The 21,312-nt window shown below is 42.0% G+C and overlaps 2 protein-coding genes across 10 annotated transcripts in view; both read right to left on the bottom strand.

The window, feature by feature from the left end:
* Window positions 1–52: 52 nt before the first annotated feature.
* Window positions 53–6,771, bottom strand: sinhcaf (SIN3-HDAC complex associated factor). The gene is made up of 6 exons (XM_027027003.2): window positions 6,647–6,771; window positions 4,442–4,569; window positions 3,994–4,093; window positions 3,736–3,859; window positions 3,090–3,240; window positions 53–2,858 (listed from the first exon to the last, which is right to left on the bottom strand). The coding sequence occupies exons 2-6, from the start codon at window positions 4,567–4,569 to the stop codon at window positions 2,594–2,596; spliced, it is 768 nt and encodes a 255-aa protein (XP_026882804.2). The 5' UTR covers window positions 6,647–6,771; the 3' UTR covers window positions 53–2,593.
* A 1,394-nt stretch (window positions 6,772–8,165) lies between these two features.
* Window positions 8,166–21,312, bottom strand: part of dennd5b (DENN/MADD domain containing 5B) — a 35,159-nt gene continuing 22,012 nt past the window's right edge. For 2 of the 9 annotated variants that reach the window (XM_035522174.1, XM_035522189.1), the window contains 16 exons: window positions 20,829–20,979; window positions 20,166–20,256; window positions 18,810–18,941; window positions 18,355–18,507; window positions 17,996–18,074; window positions 17,796–17,877; window positions 16,734–16,862; window positions 16,107–16,228; window positions 14,378–14,523; window positions 13,431–13,472; window positions 12,712–12,830; window positions 12,314–12,501; window positions 12,139–12,221; window positions 11,891–12,017; window positions 10,759–10,933; window positions 8,166–10,647 (listed from right to left, as the gene is read on the bottom strand). In XM_035522174.1, coding sequence (XP_035378067.1) covers window positions 10,464–10,647; window positions 10,759–10,933; window positions 11,891–12,017; window positions 12,139–12,221; window positions 12,314–12,501; window positions 12,712–12,830; window positions 13,431–13,472; window positions 14,378–14,523; window positions 16,107–16,228; window positions 16,734–16,862; window positions 17,796–17,877; window positions 17,996–18,074; window positions 18,355–18,507; window positions 18,810–18,941; window positions 20,166–20,256; window positions 20,829–20,979 — 2,003 coding nt within the window. In that variant the 3' untranslated portion in view covers window positions 8,166–10,463. Of the gene's footprint in view, window positions 10,648–10,758; window positions 10,934–11,890; window positions 12,018–12,138; window positions 12,222–12,313; window positions 12,502–12,711; window positions 12,831–13,430; window positions 13,473–14,377; window positions 14,524–16,106; window positions 16,229–16,733; window positions 16,863–17,795; window positions 17,878–17,995; window positions 18,075–18,354; window positions 18,508–18,809; window positions 18,942–19,380; window positions 19,492–20,165; window positions 20,257–20,828; window positions 20,980–21,312 lie in introns of all 9 variants that reach the window. The other 7 variants (XM_035522176.1, XM_035522192.1, XM_035522183.1 and 4 more) reach the window with 4 other exon arrangements.

Raw genomic sequence — 21,312 nt, 5'->3', positions numbered from 1 at the left:
TTAGCTGAAGCATGTCCCCTAATAGATGGTGCACAAAACTGCAAACGGCCAATAACATCACAAGCTACGTTTATTGAGGAACAAGTAAAAAGTAGAGTATGTAAAAAAATACAAAACCTGCTTCATATATCTCTAATAAGGTCGATACAAAGTGCATAGCTACCATACATGCCTGTAGAGTACAACAACTAAGGGACTAGCCTGAAGGAAAGTAAGGTATTGGGCATGATTTTACCTGAAGAAAAATCATAAAATACAATTATATTCAGCATATTCCTTGTCTTTGCAAACAAAATCAGAGCCAGACACTCTTCATACCAGGATACATTTGATATGTGAAATCTGTTAATATCACGAGCTGGGTTATGATTAATCGCTCTTGGTGCCATGAAAATTAATGAGATTTAAAAACATGACAAGTGTTGCAAATAAATATGAAAATAAATAATACACAGAGAATATCATAACTGTTCAGTTCAAAACATCATAAAGTATTTACAAACAATGGATTAATATACTGTGACAGAGTTGTAAGAATTCCAGAGATTTAGAACTGCCCCTGTGCACTGCAATAGCTGAAATTAGGAAACCTGTAGACATCCTTATGGCGTTCTGTAATATATCAGTGTCCAAGCCATAGAGCTGCCTTCTCTGATAAAAACCACCAGTTTATAAAGGCCAAAAATAAGGTTCATTCAAGACCTGGCGAGAACAAAACATATTTAAGTGTTGCGTAAATGTTTTTGTGATAAAACAATATTTAAGGTGCTCCACTTATAACACCGAATTGATTAATTATTCTCTTATTTCCTGAGTTAGCAACTAAAACCAGCCTTTCTCCCAACACTCATTTTGACTCAAAAGACCAAATGCTAGTTGTAAATATTCCATTCACTTCTAAAACAACCATAAAAAACTGTACTGGAATCAGATTGTAAGAGATTAATTAATTAATCATGTCTGTGAAAATATTGTGAATATGCTGAAGGCATATTAAAGGGTAATATCTACTCTATAGTGCCCTCATTCTGAATGCAAAGGAAATACATGCAGTTGAAGGATGTAAGATTTGTTGTACATATCTGAGGCAAATACATTTGAGAGAATTCTAGATCTAGAGAGGAAAAGTTGGACAGTTTAAAAAGTACTAAATATCTTACAATATAAAATGAAAAGCATACTGGGGAAATTGACTTTCAGTATTTTGACAGAACGGAAATAATAATAATAATATTAATAATAATAACAACAACAACAACAACGCTGAAGAACCCACCCCCCCAAAAAAAAAACAAACAAAAAACCCCATGTATCTCACAATACACAAATGACCCAAAATATTTTTGTTCCTTAGAAAACTGTAAAATGCAGTTTTCAGTACAGTATTTACAAATGCAGAACTAAAAGACAGGAGGTACTGTGTGAAAGTGAGTGTATCAGTGAACTAAATAAATAAAACCCCCTTGATGATTTATCTAACTTCAGAATCATGATTTGAAATTTGACTGACTGAAATATTGACTGAGACATGCCAGAGTCCATAAATGAAAATGTTTAACACATCACATGTTAGTGATGAATTAATTTTTTTATCATTCTCTTTTATTTGTTTTATCTATAAAAATATATATTTATTAGAGCTGTATCAAAACCTACCCAGAACATCAAAGACTAAATGCAAAAAAAAAAAAAAAAAAAATCTGAAAGTCTTTAGAAGGCCATGCAGTATTCATGCAGATTCTCTTTAGGAAAAGGGTTTGATTAGATTTCATGCATGACATGGATATAACTGCTGAAAACATACAGCTCTAAATATTTACACTAGTAAGCAATGATGTGTGTGTCTATAGATCCACACACGTTTCATTCTTTTGGTTGGCCTTGCTTGGCTTGTCTCAGCACCACTAACGCTGAGTAAAATAAACTGTGCAGTGAAACACTGGACGTGGGATCCGTTTTGCTAACTGGCCTACAATGTCTGAGGTCAGACTGGAAGGGAAAGAACAGTCACTGAAATCAGTGCTCAAGCCTGAGTTCCAAGCCTCCAGAAAAAGAATTAAAAAAAAAAAACACCACACACACACACACACACACACAACAACAAGCCCAAGCAGGATTAACGAGACAGACGATAATGCAAAAGGTTTCATTACAGCGTGCTGCAACTGTGTAAAGAAAAACCTATCAAAGCAGACTTCTCCATGGACTGAGCTCCAACATCTTTGCGTTGTATGCAGATCCAGCATACTGAACAGTACAAACAGAACTAATCAAAACAAAATCAGTTGATCAAATTGATCGGTGTGAGAATCAGACTTGAGCGAAATCAAAAACAGCATACCAGAAGTCTTGAAAGAGTAACGTGACCTATAAAAATTAATTTAAAAGAAACCCACACAAGAAAACTCACAGCAACAGATGAAGACACCCCCCTACATGCACACATTAACAAAGAAAACCAAAATCTCAGACAAAGTTCAGCTGCTCTTGAATCAAAGGCAATCTGAGAGGACTTGTTTAGAAGCTCCCGAACACGTCACAACCTCGGTGGCTTCTCTACAATGCCGGCTCAGTCCCCCTGGGGGCCGGTGCCTCACCACTCTTCTTCCTCCTCTTCCTCGCCCTCCGTTTTAACTGGCAGAGGGGGCGAGAGGGCATGCGGCAGCGGAGAAGCCAACATGGCCTGACCGGACGGGCCCTCTTCCTTCTCCAGGTCAGCCTCCTCTTCCTCCTGCTCGTCCTCGTCATCGTCACGCTCCCGATCCTGTTTCTTCTGGCAGCAGGGCTTGTAGAGGTGCGGGTCAATGAGCACTTCCCCGAAGCGGCCTTTGTAGATGATGCCACAGCACACTCGCTGCCTGAAGACGAGGCATGAGAACCCTCCATTCACATCTCTATTCACATTCACAGTGGATCCGATCATAAAGCAGGCTGCCCGGAGATGTGAATTCCGAATGCAAGGACATTAATATTTGGGAGAAGCCGAGTGGACTTTAGATTTAACTGTTTCACTGCTGATGGTCAGCTGCAGTGGTGCGAGTACATCAACAAAGACCACAAATATACAAAATGAGCATTGAGTAAAATACCTTTTCCAGTATGTCAGGTCCAAGAAGGAAAAGACCGGTGATCGGCTGGAGCCAGGAGCCAGCTCAGAATCAGATCCATCATCTGATTGGTTGCTATAGCTAGGAGACTGGGCGGGACTGGTGCTGGAGGTTGTGCTGTGAGCATCGGAGTCTGATGGCAGAGAGAGAGAGATCAGGATGCACCACACTGACAGTTTTACAAGCACACAAGAAGAATGGTTCCAACAGCTTTGAAACTAAAAAAGACACATGACACTAAATTTGATGGAGAAATAAGTGACCCATTTCAAACAAAATGGCTTCTGCAAACATAGTAATACAGAACCTGCCTGCCACAGGTGTAGAACTGAAGAGATTAATGAAACAAACCAAAAATAAAAGTGCACCAACAAGAATAACAGAAGCCAACATAACAGTCATTAACCCACAAATGGTTCACAAAACAAGGGACGTTATAGGTTATAATGTAACACAACAACCCTCAGGTCATGTGGCGAATGAGGCATAAAACACACATCACCTAAGGAGTGTGGCAACAAATCAACACAGGGAGGAACGTGCAACATAATCAACAAATAAATAAACAGAATGCATAAGCTCGACTCTTATTAAACAAGTGTATAATACACAGGTGATGTCTACTCACTGTTTCTTTTTAGTTCATTCTGCACTCGGCAGATCTGACTCGGTCTGATTCTTCTGGAAAGAGGCTTCACCTTCTTTGACCTCACAGTCGTCTTCAGGCTGGGTCCTCCTCGCGCATCAACCACCTGCCGAACACCAGCATTATGTTGGGCCAGAGACAACTCACTCAATGCACGCTTGGAAATGAGCAGACCAGCAATGTGATTGAGTGGCTGTAGTTCACAGGGTGCCGGGTTGGGAATTCTGGGAGTATACTTACGTGATTCCAGTTCTTCTTGGACCCGACCGGGAGCTTCTTCCAGCGCTTCACCAGCAGCACGCAAGCATTGCAAATTTCGCCAGAGCGGGTTTCGCCAAGGCTGCAAGAATATTAAACCTCAGTATGCATACAAACCATGATTCCTGGAAACTTTTAATCATATTTTTACATAGTACATATTTTTACACATTTTACAAAATGTAATCTGTCATAGAAAACAAGCCACACATGTTCTGTCAATGAATTACACACGTTCTATTAACTATATTAATTATATCATGACTTCTTGTGTGGGCATTTATTTTAACAATCACACCGAATCAGTACTGCATATAATAGATGTACTAATGGATTATTCAGCAGTTACACCCTAATAATATAATTATCATGTAGTACCACAGGAACACCCAATTTAAAGTGGGCCTCTTGTAGGGGGCCATGAGCTCACCCAAAGCAGCTCTGGAAATCTCTCTCGTAGCGTTTGCTGTCTGTGAAACGAGAGCTGGAGGACTTTGCCCTGCAGATACAACAGCCGTCCAGACTGCGATACATCTTCGGCTTATGAAAGCCAAACATCTAGAAATACAAATGGTATAACTAGGTTCAGCCTAAATTAAACTTTTTTAAAAACATATAATGTAATAGGCTTTTAGTGCGCATTAAGCAAGAGACTGAGACAGACAAATGCGGCATGAGGTGACCTAGACCATTGGAACTGAGCGATGAGGCACCACGTCCAGCAACAGATGCTGACCGTCTTATCTAACTGCGGTGATGACAAAGGTTTATGAACAATATTCCAAAAAAAATTTAACTTTACGTAGGCCATTATAATCTCAGTTTAATAACACATGTACTAACAGTTTATTTAGGATAATAGTGGTGATAACCTGTCAGCAAAACATTATTTATCGTGACAAATCATTTGTTTCCCATCACAGGCTTTGTAATTGGATTATAACTTCTAAAAGTGGACCCGAGTTTCTTCTTGGGGTTTGCACATTCACAGTCACCAGCGCGCGTGTGGAAGGTCCGCCTCTGACGTCATTCAAACATGGCCATGGTCTTCAGAGGAGGAGGAAGAGGAAGAGGAAGAGGAGGAGGGCCGGAAAACGGGAGCATAATGTAACACGAACGTGACCGCGCAAACCGCAAAAAAAGTACACAACACTGCAGTTTATTAATCTGGGCTACTCGAATCTAAAGACTCCGGGTACCATAAATGCGAGGTGGCCTATAGGAAAGCGCAAACACGAAGAACGAGTGACAACTCCATTTTCGCCACCCACCACCACCTCGGCGCGGAAGCATGGCATACCACACGGCGCCTTTCACATCACCGCTTTTATCTCGTTTTCGCAGCACTTTGGCCATTTGATGGCTTCTTTACTTAGTACCTAAACGTGTTAATCGCTTTTACATTTTCAAAAACCCACAGCTCGACCTTCCGGGTAAAGAGTGCGAGATGCAGAGCTCTTCCCAATCCCTGCCCTTTGTTGTCCGCCTGGCTCTGCGTCAATGACTCCACGCATTTGGTGGGACTGTAAACACTCACAGCATCGTGCAACTTCCTCCAAGCACAGATAGATATATATATATATATATATATATATATATATATATATATATATATATGTGTGTGTGTGTGTGTGTGTGTGTGTGTGTGTGTGTATGAGAGAATGAAACCTGCTAGTATTTAGGGTCATTTTTTTTAATCTAAAAAGCTAACAAGCTAAGCTTTATGGTTTTGGGCTAAACCTAAATACGACAGCGAACCATAACATTTATTTAACTAGAAATCAAGTTAGTGTTAAAAGTAGTACGTATTACACGGGACATTTTAATCGCTACAGTTTTATTACACAACTATGCGCTATGACTTGCTTAATGAATTGTGTTTGTTGCCTAGAGCTTTCAAAAATGCAGGTTTGTTTTGAAGCACACCCACCACGTTAACGCTAGCTAGCTAGGTGTGAGACCACACACACGCAGAAGTCGTACAGTTAAGCGCTGCACCAATGCAAACATCATTTAAACTAAGTAAAAACGAGATAAATTGTCTTAGACGAACTTATATTATAAACATCAGGCAGAATAGTTTTAATGTTCGTGTGTTTTGGCTGTTTCTGGGACAAGTTAATCTCCGTAATAAACTGCTACGTACAGCCATCTACCGCGCTGAAAATGCCGACGATACATTTAAAGGGCCGAAGCCACTGTTTGCTCTTAAATATGGTTATAGCATACGCGCACTCCAAATACATTCAAAAAGTACAACAAACCGCAAATTTTGAATTTTACTGAACCCATTCTGCTATCAGACACTTGACCCACTATCGTCAAAAGACGTGCGCGCCTTAAAATGGCATGTGCTGTATCGCTAGACACATGTGTCTTATGCGTAAAAACGAGGCACATCACCCTTCAATAACAGCGCGCAATCTTCAGTACAATTTCAACAAGTATCAAAAGTATCATTGCCGCTAGTATAGAAAGATAACCTTTCTGATGGAGGCGATTCCCTTTAGTTGGGTATCGCATTGTCACAATCACAAACTTATTTAAGCGGCCTCTCGAAAGACGCAGTGACACCTCCTGCAAACTGATGTACACGAAAACAGTTGAATTACTTTTTTAAAAGTGTTACACTTACCTTGACAAACAGCAAAAAAAAATAGTCAATCAAACAGAGGAGGCGGTAAGTTGAAAGCCTTCCAAAATGTTACTCATAAAACAATGCGCCACTGCTAAGCACGCCACTCGTCGTTAACGTCTCACTTTCCGTCTCAGTATAGTAAAATGTTTACGCATGCGCCAAACTCCGTCCACCATTTTCTGAATTTCTTCAATCAACCTTATTTGCATACGGAGCTGACGTTGAGTGGCGTCTACATTCTATTGTCCATATATGGAAGAGAAAATTACGCGGGAAAGGAGGGTGGGTCCCGTTGCTAGGGCACGCGGCATTTCAAATCTGTGCATTGCGACTCGCGTGGGAGGAGCTACTGGCTACTACGACAGCAGCTGCGCGGATGTTAGATGAAAAGCTACCAAGCCCCCCCAGACTCAGATCACTGTCGTTCGAAATGTTTTAGGTAATTAGTTTTAACAGTTGTTTGTTGTGTAGTGTTGGTATTAAATTATGTTTTACATTTTAAGGCGTTGTTTCCTGACATCAAGAGTGGGCTACATTTGTTGCAAATGAGATTAAATTCACGTTGAAATCCGAACACCGTAAAACTAAACCCAACTTTATTGTTCTAGCTACCAAAGTTCCCGTTAGATTTCTTTTGCACCACCTTTGTTTTTGGCTACAAATAAATGTACGCTATTATTCAGGCGAATAGGCTGCATGCTAAGTAAGTTACTAGAAGTTAAAAAAAAAAAAAAAACACTGCAAATAGTCACATGCACAAATTCTAATTTTGGTTATGTTGTAGGCTTAAGCACACTCCATCTGCAACTGTTTACAGTATATTGTTAATGTTTATTTTAGGTCTACATCATTTATGGGGTAAAGGAAAATGTAATGTTAATATGTAGAATATACTGTAGATATTAATAGGCTAATCAGATTTCTTTTACAGTGATCACTTGGGATGCTTTGGACAGAGAACACAACAAAAAGCAGACAAGATGCAGGTGAGGGTCTAAGTCTATAGTTGCTGTGTTGAACTTACTTTCATAAATGATGACATCATGCTACATTTTGATCTGCCACACAGAACAGTATTTTCTGTCATGTTTGCAGTCTGTTTGGTCCATGTGGGCATTAGCCCTCCGAGCCAGACTGCCATGTCAAAGATGGACTGTTCCTAAAATACTGGAACGTTTATTGTAGAACACTTCTAACAAAGAATGAACAAGACTTTTATGGAAATTACCACCCTAAATTATACATTTTAAGGTTTATTCTCATCAAATGCAGTTTTTAAAACATCAAAAGACCAATTACTGTTGCAGCCGATTTTGCCTTTAGAGGGGTGTCGATCAGAAACCTGTACCACTGCATCAGACTTATGTCTGTTCTTGAAAATGTGAAACTTGGAAAACAGCAAACCGATGTATCGGCCTAAATATATAGATGAAATGTCTTGAGGAAAATGTTGTATAAGAACTCAATGTATAGTCTATAGCATCAAATGGCATGTAACACAAGGAAATAGAAGATGTGCTTAGGAACATACTGAGCAACTTTAATGCAATGTTCCATCAATATTATGAACATAACAGTGATCATTTACCCATTACAGACAGTTGGAAGAATCCACTCATTTCAGATTTCCAGTAACGACAGTTCACAATGAGATCAACAGCAGAGCAGAAAGATAGAACTTCCTAAGCAGTCACAGGACAAATGGTAGCTAGGCAGAGACCCTGGAACGGGTCTAGAACAGGGCTGAAGTTGGAAAAAAAACTAAAACGAACTACCGTACAGTCAGAGCTGCAGTTCTGACCTCTAGAACATGTATCTTACACTAGCAGTGACAACACAAGGGAATGGTCCAGTGTTCCACTACATTTCCCAGCACAGCAGCCAGAGAAATGTGCTGAATCCTTTGGGGGAGTTGGACATTTGTGTTCAGTTCAGTCTTACATAGGCAACCGTCTACCAGTAATTCACACAGTGAACTAACAAAGGCTAAAGCAAAGATATGGTATGCTGGGAAAATAAATAATGGTATTATTCACCTTTAAATCCAGTTCAGTTCAAACACTGTGAAATCAACCAGTGTCACAAGTGCATTATTTTAAAAAAATAAATTACTTTAAAGCCGTCCAAGACTTAAAAAAAGAAAGAAAGAAAAAGAAAGAATGTGAGTTCATGCAGGTGTCTTCTCACATCAAAACACTGGTGGACTATTTAAGTTTCAACGCTGTAAAATGTCAATTCAAAGAGATAAGTTAACATTTGCTGCAGCATTAGCTAATGGATGATAGTTCTAAATCAATCTGTTGTAAATTTACCACCATAACTGTCCACAACACTTTAGTATAGCTCTAGGGCTCAAAAGCTGAGGCATGAAAACAAAAGAGATTAAATTATGCTTTATCAGAACGTGCAACACTGCAGTTATATAATTACTGCTTTTGGCCTTAAAACCCCTATCAAGATGGTTTTAAGAATGAAAATGTATGTAAAGTTACACCTATATATATATATAACAAGAAAAAAGGGGAACAGAGTTCTAGATTTGCCAGTAAATGAACTTCAACTTCTAAATTTGCTACCAGCTGAGTTCATCAGATTCTGCTGTTCCATGAAACTGCTCAAAGAAAAGCAAGTCACTATTCCCATGGCAACCTAAAGAGGCCAAACAACACTGTTCCTAAAATACTTGCCTTAAATTTACATGACAAATTCATCAGTGTGTAGATGAAATCAATACATGAAAAACTTAAACATAGGTCTGTTTATATGGATAATTGCCTTTGTCTGCTGATATGATAGATGGCAGAAACATCAAGGCATGTTATTGCTTTCCTACTTTCATTGTTCTTTCTAAATATAAAACCCAAAAGTGATGTTGATTTATATCAAAACAAACCAAGTTAATACTGACTGGCAAAATAACTTCTTCCTGTTATATCCTTCCGATAAGAACCTGCACACACACATACCCACGACACCCCCAGAGAGAGAAAGAGAGAGAGAGAGAAAGAAAGAGAAAGAGAGAAAGAGCGAGAGGAGATACACAACATACTGAGATCACTACAGTGTTTTTTCTTGGTTCTGCTGGGATGTAATTTCCTCCTGCTACCACAGGCTTGGTTTTGCCCAACCAGCCACTTTAAACAGCTTGTTGTAAATACATTCCTTTCTGACACCATTCTGATTTTTAACCACATAAATGTCTACTTGTGGCCAATATTTGACCCAAATTCACTTCAGAATGTTTTGTCATTCTCGTCTTTAGAATGTTGCACAAATGGGATTTAGTTTCAGGATCCCATAGTGATAAGGAACACACTGACACTAGAAGCCTTTCAGTGCTAAAGCTCTGCATCCAGCAGTAGTTGCAAAGCCATTCTTTAATGCTTTACAGTGAGGTCCTCTGATGCGGGTTGATGTGAAACACTGACACGCTTTCTCTAAGGGGGAGTCTATAGATGGCTTGGTGTGTAACGGACGAACAAAGGAGAAGAGAACTCTGCTGTCAAAACACCCCGCACGACCGGTTCGGCAAAACTCGGAAGCAAAGCAGTTCTTTCTGAAAAGGAACAAAATTGTATGACTCTTGCCAGTAATCCGAACACCCGAGAGCCCTTTATACTGCCGCGAAGCACGTTTCCTGTTCCCAGTGGTTAAGGAGAGAGCTACATAAAAGCTTCCTTTAGTCTGGAGCTGGAGAGCAGCTCCTGGAGACGTGCTGGCCTGGAGAAAAGAGGCGGGACCCAGAGCAGCTGAGGCAGGGATGCAGGGGGCCTAAGCCTGAAGCTCCAGTGCTTTTGAAGGAGCAGGGATGAGGTTACAGCTCCACCCCCTTGGTGATGGAGCCCTCCAGAGTGATGGGGAAGTCATGGAGCATCTGCAGAGCACTGATGAGGGAGCTAACGGCGTCCCGGTCACGCAGCAATGCAGTTTCCTCGTACATCCGCGTGGCCTCGGGACACTCAGCCAGCAGGGGGAGCCAGGTAGACAGCAGTTGATCTCTGAGAGGGAACGGGAGACTAGGAGTGTCGCTAAAAATATGCGTGAACGTTTGTGCAAAGTGCAAGTGTAAAAGACGGGTGTGCTTATACACACCCCTGTGGTGCACTCACCTTGCCCCAAGGCAAACCAACAGTTGGAACTTGCCATCTTTGCCAAGGCTGCGTGATGTGTTGTTGATGGCGTTGGCATAGCGACAGAGTGTGCTACTAGGCAGCTGGAGGGGCTCAGCTGTTTCCTGCAGATTGCCCATCTGATCAGCACTCTCCATATACATTACTGCCCTCTCTGTTAAAGACACATGTCTTAAGATTAGAATTATACATGCCAACACTCAGACATGTGAAACACATGTTTAGGAAAAAGTCTTTCAAGATATTTATGTGAACATTTTTGAAGATCTAATGCTTTGAATATTTCCTAACCATCAATTCTAGATGCTGTTCAGATTATAAACAATGTATTTTAAACAATGTCTTGATACCAATTTAATTTTTATACTAACGTATTTCCACTTGTCCACCTTTTGTTCTAAAAACAAACAAAAAAGCAAACAAACAAAAACGTAAATGATACCAGCATGCAAGAAGAATGCACATTTGCCAATGTCATGATTGCCTCAGTGATTGATACAGCAAAAAAGGATCCTGTATAACCCTTTCACAAGAGGGATCAAAAGTATATTCATTTACCATTGAAAGGTCAAAAATGAATGAGGTGAAAAAAGACGAGGTGAATTGTTTTTTTTCCAGCCCTTTGTAGGATTACTGATTTACATTTACAGCATTTGGCAGATGCTCTTATCCAGAGCGACTTACAAAAGTGCTTTGTCATTTTACTCATAGAATGCATCCTAGCCAGTACAGTATGTTAGAGTCCAAAATACTGAACTATAATACTGTTGAAACACAAGGTCTATAACAGACAACAATAAGTGCCCTGCAATAAGCACAAGAGTTTCAGTTACTCAACATAGATGCAGGATCAGGGGTCAGGCATTATATTTATTCAGGCTTTAGTGTAATCCTACATTACTGCATCTGATACAGCTGTAGAACTGGTGTTTACTAACGAGACTGTATTTGTGGGTGGTGACCTCAGTAAAGCCTGGGTAGGCTAGGACACGGAGTCCGCCCTTAAGTAAACAAGACACATCCAGTGCAAGAGGACATTTCGCCTACAAAGAACACAGCAACCAAGGAAGCTGTTGTTCTAATCCTCCTGGCAGCTCTCATGCAGGCTCACCTATAAAGTCCCATATAAAGACGGTTTTCTGGAAGAGACGGGCAGTGCGGAAGCCGTGGTGGAAGACCTGCTCCAGGACCCCCACCAATCCACCCTCTCCACACAGCAGAACAGTCAGGCTCCCCCTCTGACAGCAAGAAGAGAGAGAGAGAGAGAGAGAGAGGAGTCCATACGAAACCACACCGTGCTCTCGCCTGCATGCACTCATACGCTCAGACTCAACGGCGTGCACTCATTCGCACACTCACCTCTTTTTCTGGTTTTTGAAAATGTTTCACAGTGTTGTTTACTGCTTCACTGAGAGCTTCCTGTATCTGCTCAGCTGTTGGTTCTAAAGAGACAAAGATGGCGTTAGCGCAAAATGTAGCTGTAAATCACCATATAGCATCTTCAGATAGTAAAAACACCAATATTCAGACTTACTGTTTCCTCGGCCTGTGAGGGAAGTTATGCTGATTCGCCGCAGTTGTGAGGGTGAGCGCTGAGGAGGTGGAGTCTTAGACCCTCGTGCCATCTCCTCTTCACTGCATGGAACCATTAACTCACCAATCAGGACCCGCTCCAGACTGCCATCGTCGACACCTTTCCCCAGCCACCGACCACAGGGGAACCTGGGAAATGGAGCAGACAGACAATGAATAAAGAATGAGAGAGAACAACAAAGAGAACGAATGAGGGAGAGCGAGCCTGTAATATAAGGAGGTTTTATATAGAGAACAGTACCACCTAACGATGTGTTAAGAGAAGAAGCAAAGTGAGGGGTGTTTAGAGAAGGACCACCAAGCAGGCAGGGAGGTGCAGATATCAAGTGCAGTGCTCACCTGTACGTGTGTCCCGTGATCTCGTTACGAACCATCACACAATCCACCAGCCACTTGGCCAGAAGTCCAGCATTGTCATGGCCCAACTGTAGTGTGGTCAGCTTCCCCAGGTTCTGACACTGTAAGGTACACACACAGGCATGCACACAAACACACACAGAGCTCAAGAAAAATATCAGCATATGTTAAGAAGGCATCTGAAAGTGGGCAAAGATGGCTCTTTGTTAGTCAAAGAGAAGGCAAACAGTGCTATTAAGACCAAGCCGCGATATCTTCTTTAATTAAAAACAAACAGAGGCCTGGGCAGCAGCTCCTAGTTGAAGGAACACTCAAGACTATTCATCTGCTCAACTAACACACAGAAACCACGTGCTGAGAAACAACTACAGGGACCCACCAAGATTAAGCCAAGAGTGGTCTTGAATGCCATTTTCATGTAAATGCTAAAAAACAAACAATACATACAACTAAATGCTTTAGACTGTACTGAATGAAGTCTAATGCAGAAGACCGCATGCTTTTCCAAACTAGATGTGTTTTTATCTCAGTCAGTCTCAGTTCCATATATGCAGACACCCTGTAAGCTGCTGCATGAAAATGACAAACAAGCTACTGTTAAAGAATTAGTCTATAAGAAGGTGTAAAGAAGCATGGGGGATGCCCAAAGGGGGGAGATGTATGGACGGAGCCAGAGAGATGTAGGCAAATGTGCTCCTAACCTTGAAGAGGGCAGAGATGTGCGTGTGAGGCCTAAAGGCAGACTGGAGAGGGAGACATCGTGAGTTAGGACATGGATGATTGACAGCATGAGGAATGGCAGTGATTGGCTCTCCCCACTGAGATGCAGGCTTAAGGCCACACCACCTCATCTTAACCTCCAACTGGAAAGCAAGGCCTTCTCCTTCTCCAGGAGTACACGCCCTCTCCTCACGGTGGGAACCAGCTACCACAGATGAACCATGAACCTTTTAGTCATTGAACGTGACAGCAGCCAAGAGTGGGTGATTTTTGAGAGGTGAACTTGCATGTAAAAATTGTATTTATTATAAAATCTATAATTATTACCTTTTTTTTACATTGTAATTAGAGTTTCAGTGATGAACCTTTATTTTGCTACATTTACTTCCAAAGATTGATGCCTTCCAATGTCCTATAAACGTCCTCATGTTTGTGGAATTATGTACACATAATTCTGCAGACATATTCCTCTCTGACAAATATTTAATTATCAGTCATCACACTGAATAAATGATCACCCTGGGAACCTGCCATCACCTCCTAAGCCAGTGGCAATGTAGCAGCCAAAGTGTATTTATATAACACAATATGACAATAATAATAATAATAATAATAATAATAATAATAACTATTATTATCATCATCATAATTTCAAGGCAGGTAACAATCCTTACACAATGTGAAAAAAACAGGAATGCTTTATATTGTTTTTGTAGAATGTGGAAAAACATAATTGGAAATGTATGTTTTTTTTTGTTGCAAGGGCTCCACAGATAGAAAGCTTTAACTGTTTCACCAGGTAAAATAAGATGTATGACAAACCCCAGAGGAGAAAGGGATTCAGCTAATGATAATGCATTTAACATGCACACACTACAGCTGTTACCATGAGAACAGTACGGCAGTGCTGATGTCAGAGCACACTCACATCAAACGTCATCTCCAGAACATTCTTCGGGATCTGCATGATACCCGAATCGCCCAGTTCGCCTGACACGCACACCCAGGGGTTTGATGTTGTCATGGCGTTACTCAGCTTCTTGATAGGGATGATGACAACCCGGTAAGGAATCACTAAAAGGGACAAATTACCGTAAACACAGCATTAGAGGACACTGAAGACAGATCACCAGAAGACACCTTTAGAGGATAGTGCATGCTTGAAATGCCCTTTTGATAATTTTTTTTGGAGTAATTATTTTTGAATAATAAATGCAGCGTTCATATAAATACACCACAATGACATGAATAATAACCACATGTACACACAGGTTATCTCCCCCCCCATTCAACAGAATTGAAAATATTTCAATCTGCAATATAAACAAAGTCACTACTGGGGGAATAATTCCTCACCCAATGCATTAAACAAGAATTTCCACAATATTGCTCACTGTGTATGCTATACGGTGTGGTTGCCTTGCCCATGAACATTTGTATTATCTGAAGTATCTAATGTCCGACGCAGCCATGGAGGTATATGAGCACGAGTTTTTCTATTTGCCATTTCCATAAGAGAGCTTGTTCTCATCCTTGAGTCCTAATGAAAGGATCTTTATGTTGTAGGAGTCTTGTAGAGAATATGTGAGGCCAGTACAGGTGGAGGTAGAAGAGCAGGGGCGGAGGAAGCAGGACGTGGAGAAGGAAACGCAGGAGAGATTTAAGGGCCAGGCAGTGGTGTAGGGGAGGAGCAGGGCACGCTCTGCAGGTGGCCTCAGGCTGACAGGGGCCCACCAGGAGGGGATCGTAAATTTAAACAAAATACAAACAATTTAAAAAGGGCCCCCACCCTGCCCCTCACGGTGGACCTCTAGTGCCACGCCGCTGGGGACAGGTTCAGCAGTTTCCACAATACGCCTTATAAACACCACTGTCTTCCATCATCTATAGTTTCTCACAGCAGAGTCACAGCTACAATACTGAGAAAAATGTTATACCACAGCCTGCTTTACAACCTAAGAAATAAAGTTGGTCTATGTTAAGTAAACAATCTTTGTTAAGTAAGGATCTTGAATCATGACATCATTGATGGCAGATGCTTCCCCCACCTCCTGGTCAGAGAGCGTTTATGTGAATGTTAGTGGGTGCTGACTCAGTTTAAAGAATATATGTTTATTAGGGGGGGAAAAAGTCTGGTTAAGTCACCACTATTATGCTTGTTTGGCACAGTCTCAATATCACAATCTGGGCAACATTAAAAATGTGGATTCAGAACTGTAACATGCAACTAAATAGCAGAATTTCACCATTTTCAGTTCAGCGATTGGGGCGGAGGGGGGTCTATTAAAAGATTCTACACTTAATAAATGTAAATAATAATAAATTATATATATTATAATAAATAATACTAGTAAGGTTGTGCTATGTATAATTATAAATAAAAAACAACAAAACGCTTCTTTTTTTTTTAACCAAAGGCCAAATGTTACCATGCAACTGCCACAACTGTTTTTCTAAGTTGTGTCTGAGAAAAAAAAAACACTTACGTAAGCAAGTCAGTTATGTCATCAAGGCTTACTAAGATTTCATTAAAAAAAGCACAGCATCAGTGGAGTTAGCAGCTGGTCTCTGTGTGTGTGTGTGTGTGTGTGTGTGTGTGTGTGTGTGTGTGTGTGTGTGTGTGTGTGTGTGTGTGTGTGTTTTCCATGTGCACTCACTGATGGTGGTGAAGACACTGGTAAAGCAGAAATAGTCCACAGCATTAAGACTTAGCAGATGGAAGAGAAACTGTTCTTTCTCCTCTTCACACCGTAGGAAGGCATACCGCTTATACAACTTCCTGTGGGCATATCAGACCTTTATAACACAACTCAATTGCCCTTACAACCAAAAACCACACATATCCATATACTGTTCTACTGCATTCTACTAAATATTATTATTATTATTATTATTACTATTATTAATTATAATAACAATAACAACAACAACAACAACAACAACAATACTACATATCCATATAATATTATACTGCCTTCTACTAAATAAAAGCAATAATATAAAGCTTTATTGCAAGTTATTATTACTAAATACCCACGTGATGTAAGGACTATGTATAAATAAAACATATTTAAATTTTTTATTTAAAGGTTGTACAAAGTCAAAAACTAAACTGATGATTACACAAAAAGAGGAAATGGCTGATAATGTTTTTTTTTTTTTTGCTGCAAGGGCTCACTTATGCAAACAAAGGCACACTCTATGACTGGCTTTGGCTGCGTGCACAGGTGTGCATGTATGCGTGCGAGTCTACGCCCGTCTGTGTGCGCACGCGCGTCTCGTACTTGGTTAAGGCCGTGTTGGCCAGCAGCTGTCTGAGGTGCTGGGAGAGCAGCTTCTTTTCCAGAGACAAGCGGATCCAGGCTCGTGCTCGGCCCACGTCTGTCATGATCTCTCCCATGTGCTGGATGTGTCTGCGCAAGAGGGTGTGACAAGTGTTCAGTCTGTGGGTGAGGGGCTGCGTCGTCTGACCGCAGAATTAACACATTTTTCAAAGTGCTGAACATATGGTTTGACATTTAGGGTTCGCCGGTCAGAAAAGACCAGTCACAAATTTCAACAAGTCATAAAGGCCAGGTTAACTATAAAACTATGTGTCCACAGTTTAATCCAGGCTAATACATACAACGCATGTACATCACTTATCAAGGGCCAGAAACATGTTTTTTCGCCCATATATTACTTAGACTGAGGGTAGGTAAATGTAGTTAAAATTTAAGTTAGAATTAAAAGAATTATAGTTACATAGTTAAACTCATGTTTTTTTTAACACTCCCTTAATGAGTAATCAACAATTTTGTGTAAAGGTTTCTGCCACTGTCCAATTTAAAAGTGCAATGAAAGTAAAACCAGCAATACTCGATGACTGGAGAACTCTGAAATTAATTTCAACCCAACACATTTCATCAGGGATTGGAGAAAATAAATACAGCATATCTTAAATGCAAAGCCACTTTTGAAACCAGACAATAAAAGAAGCACCACACCTAGTTTCACCTCCCAGTTTAAGGTTATAAACTCAGTCAGCATCCAACCAATTTAACAGCACGATCTTCCTTGAGAATTAGCCTGGGAAGACTTTCCGCTCACTCTGTGGCAGCGTGTGCCTCTAGATGCTTTGTGCTGCTTTGTGCTAATTCTACTTAGTATCTCAACAATAATGACAAGATGCAGAGTGCGAGCGGAAGCATGTGATTGCACGCTCCCTTCAAGTCTCTGTTCGCCACAGTGCAGAGCACCGCACGGCTAATCAGGAGCAGGGCTCAGTGCAGGTGAATGGGTGAGTGCTGGCCGGATGTAGCAGCGTAGCGAGTGGCACTTGTAATCCCAGCCAGGTGTCCCCTCACCTCATGTCCTGCACGAGAGAGACACGCAGCGCAGGCAGGCCGAGAGACGGCTCCGACTTCCGTCGCTCCTGTCCGTTAGACACTGGAGAGGGAGGAGCACAGCCAGCCATGGTGATTCACACAGCACGTTCGTCGTGTATGCATAAAAAACGGTGTGTATGCGTGTGCATGTGTGTGTAAATCAAAACGTATGGCAGTACCTGGAGAACCAGCCTGTTGCTCCAGCTTCTCCTCTCTGGCCTGGTAGTGCATTAAGTGGGACCACAATGCAGACTTGCCCTACAAACACATACCATACTTGGTGCAACTCCCAATGTGCAAATGTGAGTATCTGGATGTTTTACAGTTCTTTATTTCTGTGCTATGTGTGTGCACTCATCACATGCCGAGTAATTAGTGTGCTACAAGTATTCTGTCCAACCACAGACTCTCATGCAGCCTGTCAAACATAACTGCTCATGTGCAGTGATCCAATAGACAACAAGTTCAGCCCTATTATCTGTGAGCCAAGCATTTGCATTTGATTTGAGAGGGTGTGTATCCGCGTACACAAGCCCACCTGTTTGATCTGCAGGCCGTGACTCCAGATCCTCTCCAGCAGGTCGCACATGCTGGCGATGAGCGTGTTCTCCTCCAGGCCAGTAATGGTGGCCTCACCGTGGCCCAGCTCCACCGCCTCACCGCCCATCTTGTCCACCAGCATGCGCTTTGTCTGCACGCATGGCCACGCAGCACACACACACACCACATGAGCACAGACATGCGCACACACTCATAAGCTTTGTCACACAGAACAGCTGTGCATTGAAGTGCTGAATGGTGCTAACGTTAACTTTCATTGATTTCGCACTACTTGCTGCTCTTAATGAATAGCAATGACTAAGTTAAAGAAATTAAAGGGAAGGTAATTGCGTGTGTGTGTGTGTGTGTGTGTGTGTGTGTGTGTGTGTGTGTGTGTGTGTGTCTCTCTCTCTCTCTCTCTCATATTTGGTTAAGGCCATGGGATATACACACCTTCATCCTGCACTCCTTTAGCAAGCCCTCCACAAACTTGCAGTTGGTCTGGGCGATGACTGCGGGTGAGAGGTCAGACAACTTGGGGTGCCTCGTGTTCTTCCCCAGACTGCGTGCCTCCTGCATGCATTTCTACACAGACGTGCATGTTAGTCACAAACCCATATGCACAATGCGCACGTGTACACACACACACACAAACACACACACACACCCCAGATTATTGTAAATGATATGTGATAAACACGTTGTGTATCATCTTAATGGTAATTTTGTAAATTGGGTTTTAAGGGTTCTAATGGTATTCAGACTGCTGCTGCAGAAGTAGAACAGTAGGAATAGTTGAAGTTGACGATATATTGGGTTACGGGTGGGTTTACTGTGCACGCAGTTCTGCTCCAAGCTATGGCAGCACTGTTTTGGGACCATTACAGAAAAACAGGGTGTTTGGAGTCATCATGGCTGGTTTGGCTTCAACACTGTGTTTAGGGTAGGTTGGATGTGCTGGTTAAGCAGCTAGGCAAGTCGAAACAGGGTTTAGTTGGTCACACAATGGTAGGCCTCAACATACCAGACAGCAGGCCGAGAAGGACTTTTTGGGAGGTTTAACAGGAGGGGGTGGTGACTTGTCCCACTCCCAGAAAGCCATAGAGTTGTGCACGACCAAACACCCCTCCACCTGCTGTGGAGTGGTACAGCCCACACCCCACAGCATTCAAATGACAGACGCCACAAACAAAAGACAAGAAAAAGAAAAGGCGGCGAGAGAGCACAAAGAAAAGGAGAAGCGATAGCATACATATAAATAAAAAACAATATATGCAAGACAGTTAGAGGGGAAAATACACAACTAAAAGGAAATTAAAAAAAATAGGAAACTGCACACAGCTGACCAGATTTTTAAAAAAAGGATTTGATCATTTCAATAATGGGTTTACAATTTCACACACACACACAAACACACACACACACACACACACACACAGAGACACAGACAGACACAGACTTTGTTGGCAAAAAAAAAATACCCCAGTAACTGGCAATGAATTCAGCTGCAGAACGCACATGACAGAAATCCAGTGGCTGAGGCAGTGTATGATAAATGGCCATTAGTGATTAAATGACTTCTAATAAAATTACGCTTACAGGTTATTTAGCTTCCACACACAGTACAGTTGCTCAGTAGATCAGCCAGAATGAAGCAGTGGGAAAGGGAAAGAAAATATGAAAGACTTAAGACAAAAAAGAGAAATGTCAGAGGATCCAGGCTAAGGCAAGGTGGCACAAAAGCCATAGAGGGGTGTGGCCGAGTGTGGGGCAAAAAGGGCGAGGGAAAGGAGGAGACGAGGCCTATACCTCTCTGGGGTCGTTGTCCAGCGGCAGGTGATCCACCTGCTGCCTGGGCCCCTTCCTGCGCGGGGCTGCGCACGTGCGGTTAGTCCACCTGCTGCGACAGGAGCTGCGTTAAGAGTTCATCCACAAGAGGGCACTCAAATGGCCGCTGGCCCGGGACGCCCCTGCCACCGGCACATTACATTTACAGGACAGAGAATTTAACGTGTGGAATATCAGTCTTCATCGGAAGGTAGTTAGTCTATACCATATACGAGTCAAGTCATTTTACATATCAAGTCCAAATGATTACTTCAGTCATGCACTCATAATACTTAAAATACTTCTTTAACTTTCAGGAAAGCTGCACTTGTGTTCAGTTTCTTCATTGCGGAAGATAAATACTGGTATATTCAGGGAAACGGGCACGTGATAGAAGAATCTTACAGAGCAGGAAGCTCATTGTCATCATCATCATTCGTGTAATCAACATAATGACCTAGCCCGACTTATTCCACCTGTCTGCTAATCATCACGTCGCCATTACTCTGTGCGGCAGGGAAGCAGGTGAATGCGTGCAGGTGAGCTGGGAGAGGGGACGGAGCCGAGTCCTGCGTGTCAGCAGGGAGCTTGCCTCGCTCCCTCTCACCTCTCTCCGCTGATCGGCATGGGGGTGGGAGCGCTCACTTGTGGTTGGGGGGCCCGGAGGTCAGCACGTCCGCCTGCAGCGTGGGGAAGAAGCCCTGCTGGTACCGACCCTGGCCGATCTTCATGTCAAGGAGGTGGGGGTGGATGGCCGTGTGGTCGATCTTGGTGAAGCGCTGTTCTGTGGCCTGAGCTGGAGGGCAGAGGAGAGGTGGGGAGATGAGCTTGACCGAGGCCTGCCACAGACCTCAAGCACAGCCATGTCAATATTTCAACGAGAGCCACTTCAAATGTGGTTCCCTTTCAAATTCATTTGGATACCAATAGAAATATTATACACTGGCTTCAATATTTCCAAGGCATCACAGCCAGAAAGACAAACTTTGGCTCTGATTTCAAGAAAGCCTCTTATTTTTAAAAAGGGATTTCTATATATGAAATGGTAACCCATCATGATAGATTTCATACGATGTGGAACTTTTTCTCGCCTTCTGTTGAACAGAGATATAATAGGCTAAAAGCAGCA

The sequence above is a fragment of the Electrophorus electricus genome, chromosome 2, assembly GCF_013358815.1.
Source record: "Electrophorus electricus isolate fEleEle1 chromosome 2, fEleEle1.pri, whole genome shotgun sequence".
Taxonomy (NCBI): domain Eukaryota; kingdom Metazoa; phylum Chordata; class Actinopteri; order Gymnotiformes; family Gymnotidae; genus Electrophorus; species Electrophorus electricus.
This window is presented reverse-complemented; position numbering and strand designations above follow the sequence as displayed.